Source organism: Engystomops pustulosus, chromosome 1 (assembly GCF_040894005.1).
Source record: "Engystomops pustulosus chromosome 1, aEngPut4.maternal, whole genome shotgun sequence".
Lineage (NCBI taxonomy): Eukaryota > Metazoa > Chordata > Amphibia > Anura > Leptodactylidae > Engystomops > Engystomops pustulosus.
The window spans coordinates 131,701,875-131,727,841 of NC_092411.1; the positions used below are offsets into that span (position 1 = coordinate 131,701,875).

The 25,967-nt window shown below is 41.2% G+C and overlaps 1 protein-coding gene across 5 annotated transcripts in view; it reads right to left on the reverse strand.

The window, feature by feature from the left end:
* FSD1L (fibronectin type III and SPRY domain containing 1 like) overlaps positions 1 to 24,452 on the reverse strand; it is a 50,072-nt gene extending 25,620 nt beyond the window's left edge. For 3 of the 5 annotated variants that reach the window (XM_072153686.1, XM_072153677.1, XM_072153669.1), the window contains exons 1-7: positions 24,267 to 24,452; positions 16,946 to 17,029; positions 9,677 to 9,772; positions 6,873 to 7,004; positions 6,124 to 6,225; positions 2,902 to 2,924; positions 843 to 964 (exon numbers count right to left, since the gene is read on the reverse strand). In XM_072153686.1, the coding sequence (XP_072009787.1) occupies positions 843 to 964; positions 2,902 to 2,924; positions 6,124 to 6,225; positions 6,873 to 7,004; positions 9,677 to 9,772; positions 16,946 to 17,029; positions 24,267 to 24,281 (574 nt within the window). In that variant the 5' untranslated portion in view covers positions 24,282 to 24,452. The remainder of the gene's footprint in view (positions 1 to 842; positions 965 to 2,901; positions 2,925 to 6,123; positions 6,226 to 6,872; positions 7,005 to 9,676; positions 9,773 to 16,945; positions 17,030 to 24,266) is intronic. The other 2 variants (XM_072153695.1, XM_072153702.1) reach the window with 2 other exon arrangements.
* Between the last annotated feature and the right edge of the window lie 1,515 nt (positions 24,453 to 25,967).

A 25,967-nucleotide genomic window follows, 5' to 3' on the forward strand; every position in this document is an offset into this window, starting at 1 on the left:
TGTGAGTGATATATATAATATACCCCCAGAACGTTTCTCCCAGAACAAGATAGAACTATCTTGTAAAGACGTTAATCTGCCAGCCTATACCTTACGGTTCTGGACCTCCAAGCTGAATGAAGACTCTACTACTGGCAAGAGAGGACTAAAGCTGCTAGCTGGAACTAAATAAATCCCAATGACCTACTGAACTCCTCCTCCCCCCTTTTTTTTTCTTTCCTTCCCCCTCTTTCTTATGGGTCCTAGACCCAAAGTTTGTATTGATGACCCTATGTTGGGGCTTCCTTTGTTTCATAAAAATGAAAATTTAATAAATACAGTTAAAAATAAAAAAATACATTCCTCCTGTTCCCCAAGACATTTAACATGAAGTCCCATGTAAATGCATCCCTCTTGTTCCCCAGCCCCAATTAATGACATCGCCCTTGTCCATTTCCCTGGATATTCAGTCCTCTTTGCCTCACACATTCACTACACTGCTCCTTCATTACACTTCTCTCCTCCATGAAATCACCTTTCTGCTCAGATATCTGAGGCTTCCTCGCTTCTTGATGATTGTTCCAACATCAAACATCTCTTCTATGCTTAAAGGAGTCCAATGGATGGTCCTAACCATAGATCGACAACCATTTCTGTAGGTATGTTTATACTGGGAGGCTGTCATTTAGCAAAAAATGTCACCCACATGACTCCTATTAGTATGGAAAGAACATGATTTTCACTGTGCATGTTACAAATTATAATGAATTGTTGTGCTAAAACATATATGAAGTATTCTTAGCCTCTCCTGCTTTATAACACAGTGACAGGCTCCCTGAAAACAATTCTACTCATTCAATTACCTGGTAAGAATTTTAATGACTGAAGCATTTGCCTTTCTTGGGAGAAATCCACCATCAAATGTGTCATGTTGTCACTGAGCTTTGGTTTCAGTGAGAGACGGAAAGCTGCAGCCATTGTGACCCTGCATGATTTCAGAACGTGAGAAAGGAAAAATATTGTTATTTTAAGAAGTGTATTTGTAAATACTAAAATCTTTATATGTCAATTAATGGTTACAGAATGTATACCCTCATTAAACAACTAGTACTTAGTGTACGCAGCATATCACCCACCATATTGCCAATTGGAAGTAGTAAACTGCACCTACATCTACTAAGATAGCAATAGGAGCAACAATGTAATTAATTTCCAATAGCGTTTATTTAGGACTACGAATAGCCCCCTTAAAGGGCTGCTTGAGAGTCAAGTGAGTCCAATTTGCAGTAGCCAACTTTACTCCCAGAGAAAGTGCATCTTCAGAATAAGCCATAAAGAGTTAATAAACTAAGTAACACTTCTCCTTGATATACAGGGCAGCCTGGGCTGGAAACTAAAGGCATAGCCCATAGACAAAAATTACACTAATTCTGAATTAAAGTAGATGCCCTGTGGGTTCTGAGATATTGGGGGTCATTTACTAAAGGCCCGATTCGCGTTTTCCCGACGTGTTACGCGAATATTTCCGATTTGCGCCGATTGTACCTGAATTGCCCCGGGATTGTGGCGCACGCGATCGGATTGTGGCGCATCGGCGCCGGCATGCGCGCGACGGAAATCGGGGGGCGTGGCCGAACGAAAACCCGACGTATTCGGAAAAACCGCCGCATTTAAAAACCGAAAAAGTGTCGCTTGGGGAGCGCTTACCTTCACTTGGTCCGAGGTGGTGAATTCCGGCGCGATGAGATGACTTTCAGCGCAGCAGCGCCACCTGGTGGACGGCGGAAGAACTACATTCATAAATCCCGGCCGGACCCGAATGCAGAGCAGAGAACGCGCCGCTGGATCGCGACTGGACCGGGTAAGTAAATGTGCCCCATTGTGTCTGAAGCTATATGTGAAAATATAATTATCTTAAAGGGTTTTCCAGGCATTTGAATACACCCCCAAGGGCCTGAGTGGGAAAAAAGAACAGATACTTACTGCGTTCTGGCTCCCAGTTCCCGTGTAGTTCTGATATTTACACTTTTCGGCAGAGGTTTCTAAGAGGTCACAGGACCTGTTTCAGCCAATGACTGCCCTCTTTGAAACCAGGAGGCATTACAGGAAGTGAAGTCCCCTTTAAATTGGGATTTCCGTTGTGCATTTGTCATTCTCTGTCCGAAAAGAATGGCTTAGGATGCCTGGCTGTCGTCTGAACACTAGTTACTACTTTCCTAACAGCCTTGATTGATTTACACAATATCAATCTGTTATCTGTGAATTCTACACTGGTTTACTATCCGTTAACCAGCTCCGATGGACAGAATATCTCCCATCTTTCATTGTAGCCCTGTCTGATGTAAGAAAACTGATCCAATCTTCTGGACCAAGGCTCTAGCATCTCATAACAGCTTTTAAGCACTTTGACCATTGCACGACTCTGACTATCCACTTGCCTACTGATGTTGTACTACATTGTCCTCTTGGTTCTGATATTTTTCTGTTTGCATTGTCTTATCCTTTTCTCTGTTTTGCACTAAGAAGGGCTTTTAGGCAGGGACAGCCGGAAAGGTGGTTTAATTTCAGGGCCCACCGCATTTGTCTGTTTCACACGTCAATTCCCATACCTTGCATAACATCCGTGGTCCAAGGTGGACACCTGCAGTCAAGTCCTGTGACCTACCAAGAACCTCCATCTAATTGTAGGTACGAAACCCGGAAGAACTGGATTGATGTGGGAACTAGGAGCCAGAGCGGGGTAAATACGTGTTCATTTTTTCCACTCCAGCTCCCTGGGGTTTAACAATATTCCTGGAGAACCCAGGAAAGTAAAAAAGATTTACTAATGTATCATGAACACATCAGAGAATATGCTATAATTGCCATAAACAAACACATATATTGTTAAAAAAGGGTAAAACGAGGATAAAGGTACAGTACCTATCCTTGATCTGTCTGGCAGCCTTGGTGCAAGAAGGAGAGAGAAAGCAAAGTTAGTGTATCCATGCAAGTGAAGGAAGACAGCAAAGTCTATGAAATACCCCATCAAACACCACTTCCTGTGCACAAGTAAGTGGAAATGATGCAAGAAACAGCAATGTTGTTAGAAGTGGTTAATTATTAGGCATCAAAGGGAATATTATATCAATGCTTGATTTTTTTTATCAAAAAACAGAAATATGAAAAGAAGGTGAAAGCACAAGTTCAACAATATTGATGTAACATATTAATGTACATAAATACAAGTTAATGTGTCCTCATTACTCTGCGAAGCAGAAGTGGTGCTCACTGGAGGTAAGTTGACAGGGTTCCGAGTCTCAGACACGGGTCAATAGGAAATTTATCACCTAGATCATTCATGTTTAAAGACTCAGAATTTAATGATTTAATAATAATTCCTTTATGTTACATAGCGCATAGTCCAGTTTTGAAATTTGAAGTACCCATTATCGTTTTAATAATGATCTGCAGTAATTTTAAAAGTGAATTGAAGTATCGGAGCATAAGGACAAGGCATGTTTTTTTATGTGAACCTATTATTAATGGCTCTGGGTAATGTAACAAGCGCTGTAAATAATTCTTCTCACGTCTCTTGTGTTTGATAAGTGATGTCATCCCTACGCTCCACTGCTTCCCAATGCTGCCCACTAAGCTATTCATTCTGCATGTCATTGTCCGATTGTAGGAATTTTAACAGGCAGAATTGTTTCAAAGAACACAGAGACTAAAGTAATAACTTGCCTGAATTTGTATGTGTTACCAAAGTTTCTTATACAAAGCACAGAATTGCATAATTGTCACATAGTGAATGTTTTGTGATCACCGGGAAAATACCATAGTGATTTCCAAGCAGCATGCTATGCAGCAGGGGGAGCTCAGTAGATTGATATAGAGTTATGTGGGCAAAGATTCATCCATTTATATTATGAAACTAGCTGTAGTTCCCAAAGTTGTAAAGTTTAGTAAATAACTGCTACTAGCAATAATAAAATTGCTTTAGATGTTGCTGCAGTTTTCTACTTCTCCCTAGGGAGAAGGGAGATGTAGTCTAGGGAGAAGGGAGATGCGGTCTAGGGAGAAGGGAGATGCGGTCTAGTTAGACCCAGTACAGCTCTAATCAGAATCCCTAGTCACAGCTGGTCATTTCCCCCATAACTGGGGCTCTTACAAAGAGAAAATAAAGTAAAATAAAAAAAAAAAGTGAAAATGTCCCCCAGGGGTCTTTTATGACCTTTTGGGGGACATATAAAGTAAAAGCACACACAAAAATTTATAAATATTCATAAAAATACATTGACATTTAATGTAATATCTAAAATAATATAATAAAAAAAAAATCCCCGGCTATAATACAAAAAGCATCGCCATAGTCTCCCCATTTGCCAAAGACTGTACATATTATATATCAAAATGACCGAAACAAAATTTTCATAAATAATGTTCATTTTAAGTTAATTTGAAAATTAAAAAAAATAGTATAAATTACAAGAAAAGCCCTTTTTCCACTTTTAACCCCAAATAAAAATTAAGAAGAAAAAAAAAAAAAATACCGCCAAAAAAATGTAAGGTAGCATGCAGTTACGGCCCTTAAACCGGCGCATACAAAAATTTGCTAAAAATGCCTGGTCACTAGAGCCTTTTCAGGCCGCGTCACTAAGGAGTTAAAGAAACTATGGAATATATTTACAAATATTGTCTTGTGTTAATCTCATCTAAACCATAGATGTCAAATGTCAAACTGTAAAACTGTACTCCTCTTCCCCAATGACTTTCACCCAAACAACCTAAATGTAAGTCACCTTTATGTGCTGGGGTCATTAAGGGGCCTGAAGCAGGATCTCTAATGAAGATTTGGCCATGGCTGGTTTTGACGGCACATCTAAAAGCTGAAACAGGTTTTTAGATGTAGGAAACCTCAATGGCCACATAAAATTAGGTAACTGGTTGAAAGCGACAGCAGGTCATGTGTTTGATGTGTGTGGTCTAAACAGTCTTAAAATGCAATAGATTTATGTCAGAGACAATTAAACCACCTTTACGTTGGCATACTTTGCACCAGAATTTTGCTCCAAAAGTTCAAATTTTTGAAAAGGTAGCTCGGAATTACAGATGTGGACCAATTTGTACACCTAAGCCAAAGAAGTATCTGCATTTTAGATTCACACTGTTTATCCTTCTCTGTAGCTTTCTTTTATTTAAAAGACCTTTTTGCTGAAGTTTTGGGACTTCCTGTGATGTTGCATGTCTGGCGGTTAGAGAAGACTTTTGTTTATAGGAAATCTACCACCAGCGTGAAAGATTGTAAACCAAGCACAATTCGCACAATTTCATGCTGCCAGACGCTGCTCTTTTTTTTAGCTTCTTAAGCCCTTGTTTTTTATGGGAAAATTATGTAAATGAGCCTGAGGGGCTCCAAGCTCCTTTCCATTGCTCCTCAGGCTCATTTAAATAATTTCGAAAACCCCTTTTTTTTGTAAAAACAAGGGTATAAGGAGAAAAAAGAACAGCAGATCCTTATAGTGGGGCACACACCAGCATGTAAGTGCTTGGTTTACAATCCTTCACCCTGGTGGTAGATGTCCTTTAAAGCAGCATGGTGTGTATCATGTCACTGTATAAGGTGACACTGTACATTATTCAGATCTAAAGGAATCTGTCACCAGGAGATCTGTAAGATATACTCGTACTGCTGGAAGCCGTGACACTAAAATGTTGCCAGTAAGTTTGAATGCAGCAGACAATATAGGTCCCTTTTCTCTCAGCAAAGAGGAGATGTGTCATATGACAGTCTTTTGCACCCTTGACCTGCTTAAAATCTCTGGAAATAACAGCAATATTTTTCAGATACTGGCATGACAAAAGATGATTTTGAGGATGATGGTTGTTTAGTTTGGGTACCTAATCCTAATAGTGACTATACTGCCAGGGAATCATCTTCAGAAGGAATAAGATTCAAATTTAGTGTGTTTTTGCACTTAAATGTAGTACAAAGCTCAGCGACACTTATGACCACGTTGTCATAGAGAAATAGTGACGACTGCCCTCCAGTATATTTGTGCTCAAGCACATATGGTTCATGCTGCCACGAGTGCCAAGTGTATATTGAAATAGTAGATGAATGAAATGTCTATATGGTTTCTCCTCAAAGTCACATTTCTGTACCTTGGAAAACTCCTCAGGGTCCTTTATGTCCATAGTCCGTGAAGAAAATTCTAATAGCTCCTCTGAGCTCTCCAGGGCATTCGTACATTGGGACAGCTGATTCTAGAATAGAAGGAGAGAGGAAAGTCCAGTGGCTTTGACTAATATTAAGGGGACGAAAGACCAAGACAGCAACACTAAAAATTGCAATGCTCCTTATTGAAAGAAAACAATATTTTCAAGCTGTTTTGCTTGAATCTAAAGTAATCTCATACCATATTTATACATAGAAAGTCTATATTATGTATCTAACACTAAAATACTGTAGATCCCTTTGATATGAAGCCAGTTTACTCATCAATATGTTTCTGGCATGCAAAAGCAGATACCCAATAAATGTAACACATACATATGCATTTATTATATAATACATATATATGCTGCATATATGTTCTCTTTTGTTTGCAGAGATATGTGGAACGTATTCCCCAATGTATAGAAAGCAGTGACTGCTATACAGTAGTGTATGACTGCCGCTTTAATAAAATTCATACCACACAGTATACATTTTGACTGTATTTTCTGTAAAAATGGTGTAGTCTGGCTGGACATATAAGGATAACTTTGTTTTAAAAGATTGGGTACATGAGGTCACATATGTATTCAGCTGGAGCTTCCCCTTTAAGGAAGCTTTATATTCTTTCTATAAAGCAACCAATCAATCACAATGCGGAGATTCATAACATAAAAGTAACTAAGCAGACTCTCACCTGTAACTCCTGGGTTTTATGGGCCTGTTCTTGCTTTATATTGTTAGCCATGCTCTCTTTCATCTCATCCAGCACAGAATAAAGGCTATCAAACTCTTCATCCAAGTCTGACAGCACTTTGGTAGAGTTGGCCTTCAAAACAAAAATGCAGACAGAAATCACCAACCCCCATTTAAGACTAATAATATAGGCAGAATCTCATTAAGTATTTTCCGTTTCATGAACAAGACTTTGGGAACTAAACAAGATGTCATTAACAAGTAGCAGAAGGCATACAGCTCTCTCCTTAGTTAACTGTGCCAGATGGCTGCTTGTGCAATATCTGCTTGTCAGCCATTAGTCAATTCCACACAAATGATTGTCTGATGCCCTGTAGCCAAATTGGACACTAGAAGCAATGTTCCTTTTCTTGAACATGACTAAACTCAATTTAGGCAAAAACAGCATGTAGGGGTAGGAAAGGACATAAAACGTAACCTTTAATTACTATATTTACATAAAACCGCATCGAATAGATGCGCAAAAATTTTTTAAAAATATTTCAATCGAGTAATTCAATCTGCGGAAGTGTACAGTCATTGATAATAATCGTCAACGAGGAAAATGACACCACCTTGTAAGGGCGGGAGTTCGAGGGGTATTTACAGGGACAGTTTAGCCCTAAACGCCCCTGGTCGTCCAGCTCAACGCCCTCAAGTTGTCTGAAGCACAGTAGGTTAAGACTGCCTGAGACAAAGGTGGTGTCATTTTCCTCGTTGACGATTATTATCAATGACTGTACACTTCCGCAGATTGAATTACTCAATTGAAATATTTTAAAAACATTTTTGCGCATCTATTCGATGTGTGTTTTTGTTTAGATCTTTGGCTAGAGGTTGTTATTGTGCTATCTGATATAGATATTGCTTGCTTCTTTAAACTCAATTTAGGGCCTAGAAAGTGCAGACTGGCAGAGATTATAAAGAAGAATGTAAGAGCAATCTTGTACTGCTATACAGGCAGTCCCCTACTTACGAACACCTGACTTACAGACGACCCCTAGTTACAAATTAACCTCTGGATGTTGGTAATTCACAGTACTTTAATAATCAGCTGTAATAGTTATAAAATGTGTCTGCAATTAAGCTGTAATGTTAATCCTGGTCCTTATGATAACCCAACATTTTTAAAATCCAATTGTCACATAGACAAAAAAAAAATTGGCTGGGATTACAATTATAAAATATACTGTTCCGACTTACATACAAATTCAACTTAAGAACAAACCTACAGAACCTATCTAGTATGTAACTTGGGGGCCGACTGTATCTATCAAGACCTAAAAACTGCATAGATACCGTATATACTCGAGTATAAGCCGACCCAAGTATAAGCCGAGGCCCCTAATTTTACCACAAAAACCTGGTAAAACCTATATATTTTTTACTCGAGTATAAGCCGAGTTTGGGTTTTCAGCACATTCTTTTGTGCTAAAAAACTAGGCTTATACTCGAGTATATAAGGTATGTCAAAAAATAGCCTTTCAAATTGTTACATAGATGGATGTAGCTTTCTTCTAACAGCGTAAGGACAAGAACTTGTTAATCCATTACCAAACATTGTACCATACATTGTACAACCTCTGAGCTTGGGAATGTGTTGCAAACACGCAATGTAAGTGTCATATGTGACGCCACAGGCCTGTGAGATGGAAGCAACTGCTGCTTCAAACAGCTGATGGGTTGGGGCGTCAAGTGTTGGGCCCCCACAAACTAATAATGATCATTTATCCTAAGAATAAGTCATCAATATTTCAGTGGTGGGAAACTCCTTTAACATTTAATGGGCCCTGTTACAAAAGAGGACATGTCACATGAATATTCTGCAAGTATTCTGTTATTGAGAAGGAGGTGCTGAGGAAACAGAAAATGTGGGAAAAGTTTAAGCATTTTTTAAACTAAAGCTTTTCTCACAAAATGATATAATAATCTGCTCTACTCTACTCTCCTGCTCAATTACAAGCTATCTGACGATTACACTTTTACAGTTTTATGGTGGCATTTTATAGTCTAATAGATTGCATGTCATTAATACTGACTGTGTATAATAAAAATTAAATTAAAAAACAAAACAACAACAAAACAAAAAAACAGACTATGTGAAGTTTGCTTGTGTAATGTACAGAGGGAGCCAGGATTTGTGACGCGTCTTCTGCACGAATCTGGTGCCCCCTGCATTGCCATGGCAGAGTGTACCAAGTGTTTTTGGTGCACCTTTTACATGGGCCGTGCAACACACTCCTATGGGACTTTGCATGATAAATGTGGCGCACGGTCCCAGAACGCCCATTTCTATGACGAAATTGGTGTTGCCTGAAGAATAGTTCAGCCACGAAACAAAAGGGTCATGTGGGACACATATGTGGCGCAGGAACTTCTTAAATACATGTGCAAGTCCGAAAGAAAACTGGTGCAAGGAACTTAGTAATGTGGACCAATATGTGCTGACCCAGAGAATACAATTGTCGAGTTGTTTATACCAGATGGTGAACACTATTAATTAAAACCACCAAAAAAAAATAATTTTTCTATTTTTTTACCAATTCCTCCCTAATTACGGATTAATACCCTATATACCCTAAAATTATGCCATTAAAAATTTTGAGTCACACCACAAAAACGAAGCCCTGATGAGGCTATAATGGCCACAAAAGTGCTTTGACATCTTGGCCCAAGACAGGTTGGTCGTGGAGGGGTTCAATTCACAAGACACAATATATTTACTGGTGATTGCTTTTGTAAGCATATTACAATTTTAACACTTACCTGCACACCTTTCAGTACATGACTTAACGTGTCAATAAAATTCTGAATTTCGTCATTTTTATTAGCAAGTGTTGTGATTATTCTCTGCAAAGCTTCCTAAAAGCAAAACAAATATACATTATAGAATGTTCAATTCAATAATCATAATCATCTAGTTACAACATGTTCATGCAGTATAAAATGTGGAAGAGACCAATATCTAATAGCTGCAGTCTAAGTCAACATGATAAAGAATATAACAGTCTGAGGTTCTGTGGATGGCGTGAAATCACAGATTACAGGGCAAATCTTATTATTATGCCATAAAAGCAATAATCCCTCCCAGGACAGTTTAATCTACAAATAGTGCTAGTGCCAGGAGAAGAATCCTTATTGTGAGGCTTCAGGTCAGCTAAGGACTTAATGAGCATTTTGTTAGCTATTAGAAGCCATTAGCAGTATTGTCTATTCCAGTATATAAGTAGTTAAATAAAATAGAGAGATGATGATATTGCTAGCACATGCAAGGCGGTTCTATGTATTAGCTGGAGTCTTCCCTCTAAACAAATGTTTTCATAAGGCAATTGTTTGGTTTGGTGGATATGTATAACAGCAGATGGCATTAAAATGTGATCTTCATTTACACTTTAAAAGAAAGTCTGAAGTCAGTAGGTTTGATAACAGGATTCAGTATTATCATTAAAAAAAAGCCTATGAAATTACGGTAACTAGTTTCTGACACCTAGATCTTGTACACTCCCTTGATTTAAAACCCTTCCAAGGCACGTGTACCTAGATTACATGAAAAATTGACATATAAATACAGGTACCCACTGCTTTCTTGTGATATCAGAAACCAACCTAACCAAACACCTGGGAAAGTATGTGTCAAGGCGCGGGGTCAGTGAACCATCTGGACCACCGCGGAGGATGACACAAGCCGACATTTGGGACCGGAATCTAAGTGGCACCTGGTCTTCACCGGAGCCCGCCGCAAAGCAGGTTGGTCTTGCTGCGGCGTTGTACCACCAGGTCGCTCCACAGGCGCAACCACGGTGGCAGCCGAGGTCGAGGTACAAAGTCGGCAGGCAATCTCGTGTTTGGGGACAGGCAATAGGTCAATGCAGGAGGCAGAGGTTCAAGGTCAGAGACGGAGCAAGAGGTCAGGGCAGGCAGCGAAGGAGTGTAATCAGGAACAGATCCGAGGTCACAACGGGAGGTCAATTCACGTTAATAACTTGCAGGGAACAGCTTTCTCTTAGGCATGAGCACAAAGATCCTGCAGGGAACACAGAAAGGGGCAGGAATGCCAATTATCGCCAATTATCGGTACACTGGCCCTTCAAATCTTAAAGAGCCGGTGCACACGTCCTTGGAGCAGGGAGAGGTAAGTTGGCAGACAAGCAGGCTCCGGGGCAGAGTAAGGCACACACAGGTGCGCCTGCGACAGGGGATATAGGTCGCAGGGGCACCCGTGGCCGTGACAGTATGGCTTATTTAACACTACCGTTCCTTCTTTAAGTTCTTTCCCTGCAAAAGTAAGTTTAACGGATTTTTAATGTATCACTTCAAAAATCTAATTGACATCAACATAAATTTTCATCCATTATGTTCCATTTAAGCAGAAATCCATTATCCAATGCGTTTTTTGGATGGAAAAAAATTATGGAGGCAGCAGTAATTTCCCTCCGTTCAGAAAAAAATGCATGGATTAAGGATCCATGACAAAATGATCATAACGGATAACATAAAATTTACATTGATGTCTATGTGATTTTTAACTGATCCGTTCAACCTCCGACAAACTTCCATTCTTCACTTTTTTAACGGAGGGAAGGAACGGTAGTGTGAATTTAGCTGCATCTCCAACCATTATCAGTGTGTGTTAATTTTCTGCCTGTGGTTTGGCATAGATTAACTTGACATGGAAGTAAATAATATGTGGGGTTTTTAAATAAAAAAAAAGTTGTCTCACAATGGGTAATGATTAGATGTTTGATCACTGGGAGCAGCTGAGACCTTCATCTAATAACTAGCCCCAGGTCTCTTGTTCCTACTCGCTACACAATTGGGGAGAGTATACTACTGGGGGCTGGCTGTATACTACTGGGGGCTGGCTGGCTGTATACTACTAGGGGCTGGCTGTATACTACTGGGGGCTGGTTGGCTGTATACTACTAGGGGATGGCTGGCTGTATACTACTAAGGGCTGGCTGTATACTACTGGGGGCTTGCTGGCTGTATACTACTAGGGGCTGGCTGTATACTACTAGGGGCTGGCTGTATACTACTGGGGGATAGCTGTATACTACTGGGGGCTGGCTGGCTGTATACTACTAGGGGCTAGCTGGCTATATACTACTAGGGGCTGGCTGGCTGTATACTACTGGGGGCTTGCTGGCTATATACTTGGGGGGGGGGGTTGTGACCAATGCATTTCCCACCCTCGGCTTATACTCGAGACAATAGTTTTTCCCAGTTTTTGGTGGTAAATTAGGGGTCTCGGCTTATACTCGAGTATATACGGTAACTGTTCTAGTTACTTTTGCGACCGATCAGAACTCAGCTTTCATTTTATAAACTGCTGTGGGAAAATAAAAGCTGATTGATTACAAAGAGCAACTACAACAATTTGTTCAAAACAAGAATTTGCGATGATATCAATACTCCCACACTGAGAATGTGGAAATCCACCATGAATCAGATGCTTTCCTTTAAATCTTTAATATTCAAACATAGGAACTGTCTGGATGAATTTAATCCGTATATTGGTGCTAATAGTGGTTATTGGTAGGCGTACCAACTACTCCCTTCACGGCTATCGAGACTCGCTCTGTACCCTACTGCCACAGACATAATCAACATACCTGGAGGTGCCCAGACGTTCTTCACTACGTAACCCGGGGGCTGCCTGTTCATGGGCTATATACTGCATATACTTGAGTATAAGGTTGAGTATTAAGGTTTTTCTTGGACTAGGGTAATTTCTTCTCGCTTTAGCCAGATGTCAATTCATTGTGCAATAATTGTGGCGTTATTACCATTATAGATGAGGGAACTGTAGAAGCGACTCTCTGTCCTGTATCAACTATTGATTGCTCATTAGTTTATATAACTATAGACCAGACATGTATACTTGTGTCAACCTCTGAGAGCCTATGCATAATACACACATTGGGGAACATTTACTAAAAACTGTGCAAACTGCATTGGTGCCAGTTCTTCATGAATCTGGCGCCCACTGCATATCTTTGACATTGTGCACAAAGTTTTTTTGGTGAACCTTTAAGATGGGGTGTGCGTCACACTTCTGTAGCCCTTTACAGTGTGGTGCACTGCCCAACTGTGCACAAGAATGCCCCCTACAAAGCAAGCACTGGAACAAGAGCCTGCAGCACCGAATTGACGTCAAGTAAACCCAAAGGCATGGTACCAACAGTGAGCACGAGGGAGGTACTAGACATACTGAGGGCCCTCAAAGTTAACAAAGCTAGCGGACCGGATAAGATATGTCCACCCCTACTCAAAATGTGTGTCATGGAGCTGTGTAATGTGCTGGCGGATCTATTCAATGTTCGCTTAAGCCAGGCACGGGTACCAGTGGCCTGGAAAACCTTCTGCATCAGACCAGTGAAAAAAATCCACAAAACAACTAGCCCAAAAAACTATAGGCCGATTGCTCTGACATCACATATAATGAAGTCATTTGAAAAAGTCCTGATTAAGCACCCAAAACGGGAGGTCAAGGGGCGTCTCGACCTGCTCCAGTTCACCTACAATGACGGGATAGGCGCGGGCTATGTGGTGCGGTTTCTGCTGCTTGGGACATACTCTCACCTAAAGCGCAGGGGAACCTCAGTCAGAATTATGCACTTCCAGTGCCTTCAATACAATAGAACCAGATGGCCTGAGAGAAAAGATGAGAGCACTGAGAATGGTACCAACTAAACAAAGAGAGAGCAGGCGCAACCGAAGTATGGAGAAAAGTTGGATGCGTACATAGGATCACATAGTGTAGACAATTATTTAATTATTTATTGAATAAAGTGACCTGTGCAAAACGGTTTTTGGTCTATGGCCTAAAAGAGCCCACAACCTGCTCATACAGTACCCAAGGATTAAAAAATGTAGTGCCTAGTAGAGGGGGATGAGCAAGGTAGGCAGGTCGGCTGGATAGGGAATGGTATCAACCTAACCATCTGGACCTATGGATACCTGAGGAACTGACCGCAGTACGTCTAAAAAGGAAATACCTGCTCCAATACAGTCATCAGCAACGGTGGAGCACCACAAAGGACCGCACTGTCCCCCTATCTCCTAACCCTCTACACTTCGGACTTCAGATATAGCTCTATATCCTGCCACCTGCAAGAATTTTCGGACAACTCGGTTATTGTCGGTTGCATCAACAAGGGCAACGACGAGCAGTACAGAAATACCATTAGCAACTTTGTAAAGTAGAGTGAAAGCAACAATCTAGTGATCAGTATCGAAAAAAACAAAGGAAATGGTCATTGACCTAAAGAGGAACAAAACACATTACCAATTAGAATCAACAGGCAAGAAATTGATCAGGTCAACACCTACATCCATTCGACTTGTTATGCAGCAAGGCGATGACCAGGTTGAACTTGTTGAGGAAGTTGAGGTCATTCCAAATCTCCACCCTAACAATAAAAATAATTTAACGAAACGATGATGACAAGCCTATTGTTTTACGCATTTTTCTGTTGGGGAGGAGGCTTAAACAGTAGGAGAAAAGAACCATCTCAACAAGGTTACCGAAGAGCCCAGAGCCCTATTGGAGAGAAGCGGCGTCCACTAGAGCAAGTCTGGCAAAGCAGATGACTTAGGAAATTTGATATCATTGCGATAAACGGCACCCACCCACTACAGGACACACTACTGCAGCAATGGAGCGTCATGGCTACCACCAGGTGAGTTGCCGTACCACGAAGTTCCACAACTCCTTCATCCTTAAGGCAATGCAACTATTTAACCATATGGTAGCGAAAGTGAAGGACTAAGTCACACCCTCAGCCCTTTCCCCCCCAAAAAAATTTTGAATTAAGGTAGTGATTGTAATGTTATCTATGTTGTTTATTATGTGAAACACTGTTAATGTCTTGCCTGGAGAAATGATGCACAAAACAATTTCCCGTGTGAAGAATAGCAGAAACGCAAAAGGCTAGTGTCCAACACATATTTGGCACGGACACTTCTTAAATACATGTGCAAGCAGTTTCCACATAAAAGAATTGTGCAAAGTACGCCAGAAAACTGGCGCAAGGATCTTAGTAAATGTGCCCCATAGTGTTTTCCTAATATTTAGGCACCACTAATAAAAAAAGAAGAGGACTTCACTGTGGAGGTAAGTGGGTTTGACCTCTCTGTGCAATATGTAAACGGATTCCTCCATAATCCTCTTGCTCTCTAGGATAAGTAGATGCACAGTACCCTGCAGAGTGAACACCAGTTTCTGGTTTCCGTGCATCAGAAATAAACCACTTGGCTCAGATGACGTTTCAGCAGTGCATCTATAAATAACCAAGCAGATGAGGACGAGAAAGTGCACAGAAGTCTGTCTGTCAGTGTGACATGGCTTCTACAAGCAGCGCTGTCAGGTCAACTCTTACCTATAGGTGACACGTATACTGTAAAGCCATGTTCATACAATGTTACTAACTGCTTTATGCTAAGAATTCACTTCTTAATCGCGTAAAATATTAATGGAACACCTTTTATATTTTACAATGTATATTTGTATTGTAAAAATCTATACAGTGTATACCTTAGGCAATGTGCACACGCACGCACAGTTTTTGCCTTTCTCCAGCTTGCAAACCGCTTTAGGTGTCGGGCGCAGAGCAGACGGGAAGAGTGGTGGGCGAAGGGTGAACCCGGGCATCAACACTTTTATTTCCGGCATAGTCTCCGCCGGAACCAGCTGTAGCAACTCACATGCACAAGATTTGCAGAGGGCCAATGTAGTTGCCGACACTCTGCAAGCTCTGTAGACAGGACAACCCTAGGCTGGGAGAGGGAATAAATGAAATCCTGGCATCCAGAGAGGTGCTCTGCAGAGAACGTCCAGCTAATTTGAAAAGTGTTTTTTCTGAAATATGCTGCCATTCCAGCTAATTAAAAAAAAATAAGATTCCAGCAAAAGGGGACAGGGTGGGGAGGTGAGTACTAATCATCTACCATCAGTGTGTGCCATCAGTGCGACATCATAGTGTGTGCCGATGCCGGGACGCACACTAGAATGTCAGCGTGTGGCTGACCTCATGATGCCTGGGACGAACCGCGCAGGGACACGGAACCAATGCCGGAGCATCGATGGGTAGAAGCGGACCTGGTGGGGGGGGAGGGGCGTCAGAAGGTGAGTACACTTTTTGGGATTTTTCCTTGACTCGAGTATAAGCCGAGTTAGGGTTTTTCAGCACCCGGCTTATACTCGAGTATATATGGTAATAGAAACAATCACGGAGGAATGAAGTCTGTATTAGTAAACTGTACAAATAAAACCTCCTTTTTCGTACATCCCCTTAGCATATTACAGAAGACAGACAAATGAAGTACAGCAAATGACTAATACTGTACTTCTTACTAATGAATGTGAGATTAAAATGGATTTGCTCCTCACGGCAGACGAGTGTGGTAATTGAATTACTCCAAGCTTCCCTTACATCTCCCATCACAATGGCTAATCTGGTCCACTATGCAAATCTAGTATAATTTCTTATCTTGTTAACCCACAGGCTCTTCTGATAGTATCATGCAGAAATCAAGTTGTTTCAAGGAAGCTGGAAGTTTTTTTTTTGTTTTCCGGCAATAACTTTTTAAAAAATGTTTCACTTACAGAGATGAGTGAGGGCTTGTTATCTGCCGAACAAATTGTACTTTTAAGTGCGATGAAAATGACACATAAAAAAACATATATGCAGAATTTTCTTGTGGGCTTTGTTTCTACAGCTTTCACTGTGCATCCAAATGACAGCTCTACTTTATTCTTTGGGTCAATATGATGATAGAGATAACAAATGTATGAAGGTTTTATTGTGTTTTAGTGGATTTAAAAATTTTTATCTTTTGTATAAATAATTTTATACAAATTATTTTATTAATTTTATTTATATCATGTTGGGACTTGTATGACAATTTGATCATTTTTATTCAAATATTTATGGATGAAAAAGTGTTGACGCTTGGACACTATTTCCGTTACGGTGTTCACGCCTGCTATTAAAAAACCCTGAGAGACCGTGCAAGGTGAGAGGCAAAACTTACTTTGTCTGGCAGCTGCTGGATGTTGGAGCGGACAGGTAACGGGAAGTCAGACAGGCCAGTGTTCACACAAGGAAAGACAAGACACTGAAGAACAAACAACAGATAATAGACAGACAAACAACGACAGTCAGAACTGTGTCAAACCCAAGGTGGTGGCGAGGCATAGAATTAAATAGCGAGAAAATGGTCGAAAAAACGTAGCAGACGTCAGATACACAGATTATCAAAGTAATAGCAATAGCACAAGAAAGATACTGTAATAACCAGCATACTCTGATGGAACAGGCCAGAATATAAAGGGAGTGATGGATGCCGCCCCCCAGCAGAGGATTTTTATAAAATTTTTAGTTATTTGACTGCTAATTATATAAAAAATATTATTAATAAAACTATTCTATTAAGATAAAGTCTCCCATGTCTCCAAGGAAAAATGGTTAAGATATGTAAAGCTGTTCCAAACATATTAGCATTTAAAGAAGAGCAGATATGAAAACATGTACCTGGATATTCAGGCACCGCTGACCAGGGGTTAAAATAAAGTTGCTAAATTATCAAAAATAAGGCTCAATTTGGAGATGGTAGCAGGTGCCCAAAATCTTATAGTGGAATTCCTGTGCTCTTGTTTTCAATTATTATTTAACGTTAAAGGGATTTTCCGTGGACCCTGGAATAGAACTATAGCTATGTATAGCAGCTAATCGGCAGAAGTCCTGAGTGTTGCACACCCATGATCAACTACAAACTACCTATTCAGTAGTAGAATAGGGCGCCAGCAAACCCTGTTTACCAAAAAATGCTTCAAAAGACAGGTATAAAGCTCAACAGATTACAACAGAAAATGCAGGTAGCAGAAGCAGGTTTTAGTGACTTGGCTACCCAGCAGTGAGATCAGTTCAACCCTAGTATTATATGTCTGCAATTACCCGATCTCCCAGGTTTAGCATATGTTACAACTGACAATATACAGGATAAAATATCTGTGTAACTCTACATGCCCTACATATTGTAGTTTCTATAGCTTGAATCACACTTTGAGAAACCCTGACATCCTAGACCCTATGAACCTGCAATGCTTCCGGTGACAGCTGGTAAACTGATCTGTTCAGTAGATTAAGAAGACACAAGAGAAGAAAGTGAATTCATTGGTGAGTTCAGCAGATACATCTGAAGGGTAATTCTAATTTTATCTAAACTTTTGTTCAAACCCCCTACTGCAGGCAAGCATTTCCAATACCAGATGAAGTGGTGGTTGTTTATACATTAGGCCATATAAAAGGTCATCCACGTATATATGGATGGTATAAAACAGGTGATGCTCAATGTTAGCGGTTCATTGTTAAGTCTTACAGAAGCAGAGCCAATGTCGATATAGATCATCTAGACAGGGGTTGTCGTCATGACACCACAAACAATAGTCTCATTTAACATAGGAAGGTCTCAAAATGAAAATAAAATAGTCTTTTCATACCTTCCTAGAAAGCCATAAAGGATGTGCCATAAAAGTGAACACATTCTTAACCGGTCCTCTGTTCAGTATGGGCAACTTCAGGAGATTTTCAGTTCCTTGTTCTCCTAATCAATAGGGGTGGAAGCAGTTGGACTCCCGGTATAGATCATATAGGTATACCCTACGCACAACCATTAGATGTGATAAAATTAACATGTGCAGATCTTATTCTAAATACCGGTATGTCTCTATTGCTTAGTTCTTAGAAATTAACTGTTCATTAGTTGGACATATAGAAGAGACAATCCTACCATCCATAAAAGACGGAAGGTCAAGCCCTTACACATTAGGTAGTAATGACAAAATCAATGAGAGAGGTTTATACTTTAAAGTGAACTGGTGGCTTTCATTACGAGCAATGCTATCCATAATGGAGTAGTCCGGAAATACTGGGATCCAGGGAATTCATAAGATCACATGTGAAGGCTCAAGTTGGTATATTCCCTTCCCCCCGCCTCCATAAGCCAAATGAGCCAACATTGCCCAGGGAATATTAGGAAAGGATGATAAATAACAGTCTTATTTCATCCTAGATAATTACTGTAAATAACGGTGACTATTTTGTACAGAAAGTTTGTCTAGGATTAGAAAATATGGCTGCAACACCTATTCATGGATTGTGACAGGTACTGCAACTGGAAAGCTGAAATACCAAACACAAACTGTGAACAAGTGGGACATGCTGCTGTACAATTCTGACAGGTAAAGTAACAAACACTTTATGATGGAACCCGTCAGACCCCCTCAGTGTGACCACCCCCTCTACACCTTCTGAAGTCATGCCCCAATAACAGAGGATACTTATAGAAATAACATCTGTGAAGTGTACTCAGCCTGAGCTGCTCGATAAAAAGCGATAATTCATTTGGACACAAAGACTACGACACTCGCAGATTCTGATGCTTAAATTTTAATGTTGAGGAAAGACATACATCAATGCAGGAACGTCAGTGGAGAACGCGTTTTCGGCTCCTAATATGAGCCTTTATCAACCAATGAGCCTTTATGGTTGATAAAGGCTCATATTAGGAGCCGAAAACGCGTTCTCCACTGACGTTCCTGCATTGATGTATGTCTTTCCTCAACATTAAAATTTAAGCATCAGAATCTGCGAGTGCCGGGATCTCTTCATTTATATTTACTTGGCTTGGTCCGTACCCGGAGCACCGCATATTCCCGGACGTGCCGTCCATCTGTTTACCTTGACAAAGACTACGACATCTCTGCCTGTATAACACCAACACCGGTCTCTGCAGAGACTCACAATATTCTCATGTTTTCTATTAATTGGACACTATGTACAAGCAAATCATTTAAAAGAAATCTACCATCAAACTCAAAGCATGATATATATACAGAAGCCCTCTGTGCTCTGACTTCACAAGCTTTTACACTGCAGCGGAACTTCTGAGTCTCACCCTCCCACCTGCACTTCCTGTAATCTCAGCAGTAGTGGGAGGAAAAGTGCTTCTTTAAAATGTAACAGCCTGTGTATCTGCAGCACTAAAAGGCTCTAACAACACCCCCATAGCCATTATGATCATTAGCATAATTTTAAATGTTTATATTAGAAGAAAGGAAAATATGGAGTCATAGGGGCACATTTACTAAGGGTCCACGGACCGCATTTCCGTTGGGTTTCCTGACAATTTCCAATTTGCGGCGCATTTAACTGGGGCTTTTGGCGCACGCGTTCAGATTTTGGTGCAATCGCTCCGACTTTCATGCAACACAAATCAGGGGGCGTGGCCGTCGGACAACCCGACTGATTCGGACTAAGTGCGGGATTTATAATTCAAATTGTGTTGCAAGACAATGCTCTCACATACACTGGGAAGAAGATGGTGAACTCCAGCGGACCCCAGCGGGGAAGCGACACATGCAGGGCGCACGATCTTGGTGAATTGCGCTGGACTTCGTCCTCGTCGGACAGTCCGGATCGGGGAATGTGACAGGACCGGGTAAGTAAATGTGTCCCAATGTGTCTGGATTTATGAGTGAGTGTCCCTGGTTTATCATGCTCGCTTTTGATGTTAGATTTTCTTTAAAATATCAGGTACTACGGTATATGCATAGTTTTACTACACACTTCAAGAACATATTTCCAATTCTTCCTGCTGGAATCTAGTTTTAGCTTTTCACACTTTACACATATATGGCATAAGCACATTTTATTTGGGTTTCTTTCTGCAAACTCTGTCCTTTCCCTCTTGCCAGATTTGCAGAGTGATGATCACTATTGTGAACACGTACACAACGCAGATAAGACAAATAAACACAAGGCAGTCAACAAGCAAAGTCAAATGAACCAGGTCTAAATCTACACTATTGCATGGTACAAAATCGTGAGTCAAAAGAGTGGTCGAGGTACAGGCAAAAGTAATGGTAGAATATTGTAGAAAGTCACAGAGAGCGAGTATAACAGGAACAGGTATATGAAACGGACTACCACAACCAGACTTATTGTAAGCTGTCACACTGGGTAAGTGGTGGCAAATTGACCCTGCAAAAACCCAGCCCACGGCAGAAATGAGCAAACCCAATATTAGGAACCAGCAAACGGACCCTGAGAGACCTTGCATGGTGAGAGGGAAAACTAAGTCTGGCAGCTGTTGTATGGTGGAGTGCATAGGTAAAGGGAAATCAGATAGGCCAGTGTTAACACAAGGAAAGACAAGACACTGACAGACAAGCAACGTCAGATAGAACTGGGTCAAATCCAAGATGGTGGAAAGGCACAGAATCATATAGCAAGAGATAGTCAAAAAAGTATCAGAAGTCTGATTCACAGATTAGCAAAGTAATAGCAATAGCACAAGATATAGAAAAAGACTGCAATAACCAGCATGGATGAATGGAACTTGGCAGAATATAAAGGGAGTAATGAACAACGCCCCCAGAAGCTCACTGGCTCAGCCGTCCAACACTCAAACCACAGCTGCACAAAAAATACAGCTTTCCCTAAAGAAAAGATCCTGAAAGGCAGCTGTCCATGAAAGGCAGTTCTGGGTGTAGTTTTCAAGCACAGAAGCCTTAAATCTGATTGCATTCAGAGTAATTCAGCAAGTTCTGACAGTATCCCATGGAAAACTTGAGTAGGAAAATACTTTAAATTGGTGCTCTTATTACATCCACTCTTCTTTAGTTCAGCAATAAAATAAGAATATTTACAATTTCCTAAATAACTTTTAATAGTTTACTATATAAACAGAATTAGAATTGAAGCTCTACCACTACATGTACGAAACGTTAAAACAGAAAAACTGAAAATATGTTAACTTTTTTATTTTTTAAAGTCACTTATAATATTCTACTTTATGATGAAATTAAGTGGCTTTTTATATCTCAGGACCTTTGCCTCAGCAGAAAAGTGTTCTAACAACCTGATGTATATGTATAGTAGGGGGGACTACAGGGTCAAAGTAGCAAAATACACAAGTAACATGGATATATGGATATATATAGCCAAGAACATGAAACTCTATTCTGAGCAAGTGTGACAGGAAGAGTTACCAACGCAGCCTGTGCCTTTGATGCTGCAATCTTGAATGAAGGTGAAGTCCACTTTTACAATTGCTACAGGCACATGTGTAGTAACTTTATATCAGCACAGTAGAACACACGACACGACAGGTACATGTTTATGCATTTCCAACACTGAGTTCTTGATCATAACATAACATATAGATTTCCCTCTGTACGTATGATTAATAACTCATAAGGTGTTGGAATTGTGTTGTGTCTTCTGCACCTCTGGAATGAAGCTACTATGAAAGGACACTCTCAGAGCTGTCCCCCTCTGAAGATCCCCTAATTCAGTGGACAGAGACACACCCTAAGGACACTTACTGCTGCTATGGAGCCAGGGCTGCAGATGATTGTCATGTGATGTCTCTTGGCTCTGGGCGTATAGAAAATAGTTTATACCTCATAATGTTCTCATCCACTGCAATAGTAATAATGTAATCTATACCTTACTGAGGGCATTTCTTATCTTTAGTTACAAGTACCCACAACCAGTACCCTTCTTCACCATTCTCCAGTTCACTAATGTAGTCATATTGTTCTAAATACAGCGATCTAACACCTGTCATGGAGTGCCGGTCTAGTACAGCAAGGCCCTGTTCACACCAGATGTCAGATTTTACATGGATCTCCATTACACCAGCTACAGGTTTGGGAAGATTTTGGCATGGATATCTGACAGCATGTTCCCATGTGGCAGACATATTCTTCAGTTTCTGTTTTTATTTTTATATTATTTATTTATATTCTAATGCAGTCCAATGTCTCTTACAGACCCATGAAAAACTCTTGGGCAACCAGAGGCATAAGGGAGTAATTGTATGGATGCATAAATCCATTTTTATGTCCACATTTATGATATAAGGAGCTGGGAATCCACAGAGTAGATGGCTATTGCCAGCAAAACAAAGAGCTTTGCATAGGGAGATGTTGCAGCATTAAAATCCATAGATAAATAAGGTCTCTCTCTGTATAGAACAATATTCTACCGTAGAAATGTGACTCATAGAAACTGAAGAAAACTTATGAAGTCCTCCTGTGCTGCGTAACAACCCATGGCAACTGTCATCATATGGATTTATACATCATTAGCCTGATGTATTGGAGCTATCGCAATTCATTTCAGTGAGTGGGCCAACACAATGAATAGATTGAAAGTATGCAACGGGGGAATGTGATCCCTTGTTTGCGGCCCGTTTGACATTGATGACAATGTCAATAGAAATAGATGTCAATGACTATTTGGGCCACAAAGACGGGCAGGAATAGTACCTGCTCTATAATTTGTGGTGTGGGGAGTCGGCATGAGCACAAAAAAAGTAATGGGGCCTAGCTGCAAAACAGCTAGCACAAAGCTCTATTACACATTCATGTACATGAGGCCTTGGGAGTCGCACTATTATGTATTCACTTGTATATAGTGACATATTACTAAAATATGGCCCTGCTGTGTGGTGGGCAGCTGCTGGTACTGCCAATTCTGTAGTATCAGATGGAGTCTTAATTACGTTACTGATGAAGCAGGCATTACTAAACATGTATCACGTCTGATCCTGTGTGTATGGTACCGGTCGCCTACATGACCAGATAGTACAGGCTGTATGACCCGCTTGCATGCCTACATTTCTAAACCACCTCTAGCGTGGCTCTGACCTCTCAGACATGTGCTACAAATTCTGCCTAGCTCTGATCAATACGCCATGCCCATGCCACACCCCTACCATGCCCATGCCAGTGATCAGTTTCATGGAGTTTCATCTAAGGAATATAATGCAGGTATCTACAATGTCTTCACTCTCGTTTGATGGGATACACCCAAACCTATAAGTATCGAGCAGCAACAACCAACTAGCACAAGTGCACGACTCCATTGTACGAGCTTGGCAATCACAGGACTGCATAATAATGACACAGGCCACATCTGCCACCATCACTCCCTGCATAAACAATAACCGCTAACTCATCCACCCATGCTGGAGAGACACCTGCCCAGCTGATGCCTCCTGTACAGGGGGCGCTGTGCTCACTGCCCTGAGGGAGAGGCACCTGATCTGGGAGGATACAGGAACAAGGATAAGACATGATGCTCTAACCTGAGGACCCACGCCCATGATGCATCAGCATGCACTACCTAGCACAATGCAGCCCATTGCATCTATTGTCCCTGCAGCAGCACAGCCCGATCTCCAGCTCTTACACCTCCCGCCACTGAGGCAATGAATGAACAGGCTGCTGCTATTTATAAGGGACCTATAAACGCGTGGCCGCTATAAATAATATGTAGCTTACTTTCTGCGTGTCCATGGCCGGCCCGGGCTCTTTCAGGCTGAGGAGAGGAGGATGCGTGAAGTGGATAAAGAAGAAATGACTAGCGTACAATCAGATGAGCGAGCAGCCCAAGCCCCGCCCTCTCCTCCTCCTCACTTCAGCCGCTGCAGCTCTCAGAACGCAGGACCAGCCAGAAAGGAGAACAACCAACGAGGCGGCGTGGAGGACCGAGATAGAGCGTCGGTCTGCACCATCGAGTACAGAGAGCGCTCCAGTTGACATCGCTCCCACGTGATGCCGGGGGAAGACATTTTGTTTCAGGGCAATAACATTCTCATTGTAGTGTGACAAGGAAAAGTATAATTGGGTGATTTTTTTTATCTGAAAAGGCCCAAGTACAGACAATGATTGCAAAAAATACAAGCTGTTCTAACCTGTCCATCATGGTTTCCATCTATACCAAGTAAAAATACTCTCCATGGTTGGGGGGAACTCTCCAAAACAAAAAATAATTTCAAAGCAATATAATTATTTATTTATAGAGCACCATTTATTCCACGTTGCTGTACATTCAATAATTGGATGCAGGGGTGGGGCAACTAGAGCAAAGGGGGCATTGGAAGCAGGGGAAGCATGCTACAGGAAAGGGGGCAATATTCGGTGGGCACACGGAGTTGCGAACATACATTGGTCAAGAAAAGGTTGGGGATCAATGCAATAGGTTCAAATACATTACATTTAAAGAAGAATATACAACCCTTCTAGTGGAGCTTGTGGGATTATTTCGTGTTGTAGCCAATTCTATATAGATGGGTTTTCAGGTTGTGTTTGGAAAGTGACCACAATATGAGAGGGATGGAGGTCAGGAGGCCACAATATAAGGTGAATGGAGGTTAGGAGGCCACAATATGAGAGATAGAGGACTGAAAGCCACAATGTGATGGGAATGGAGGACATATGAAGGGGGTAGTGGGCAGGGGGTCAAAATATCAGAGGAATAGAGGACAAGAGGTCACAACATTAAGGGGATTAAGGAAAGAAGGTCTCAATATGAGGTGGATGGAGGAAAGAAGGCTACAATATGAAGGGCATGGAGGACAAGGGGACACTAAATGAGAGCAACGCAGGAAAGAAGCCACAATATTAGGGGAATTGAGGATAGGAGGCCACTATATGAGGGGGATATAGGAAAGGAGGCCACAATATGAGGGAAATTAAGGATATGATGCCACAATGTGAGGAAAATGTAGGCCAAAGGCCACAATATGAGGCTGGTAGAGGAGAGGAGGCCACAATATGAGGAAGATGGAGGACAGGAGGTCACAATATGAAGGGGATGGAGGACAGGAGGCCACACTAGAGGGGCATGGCGGACAGGAGGCCACAATATGAGGGGGGTGGAGGACAGGAGCCCACAATATGAGGGGGATGGAGGAAAGAGGCCACAATATGAGGAGGATGGAGGTCAGGGTTCTACAATATGATAGGGTGGAGTATAGGGGGCTACAATATGAGGGAATGGAGGACAGGAGGCCACAATATGAAGGGGAGGGGGTAGTAGTACAGGAGCTAGGGCAATATAAGTGCTTGGGACCGTAAAAAGGGGGGATCAAATGAAGAGGGGGTATTATATGGGTCTATAGGGGTGTTGGAAACGGGCATTATACTATATCGGCATACATTAAGGTTAATAGTATACTACGCTTGAGGGTGGGGCAATAG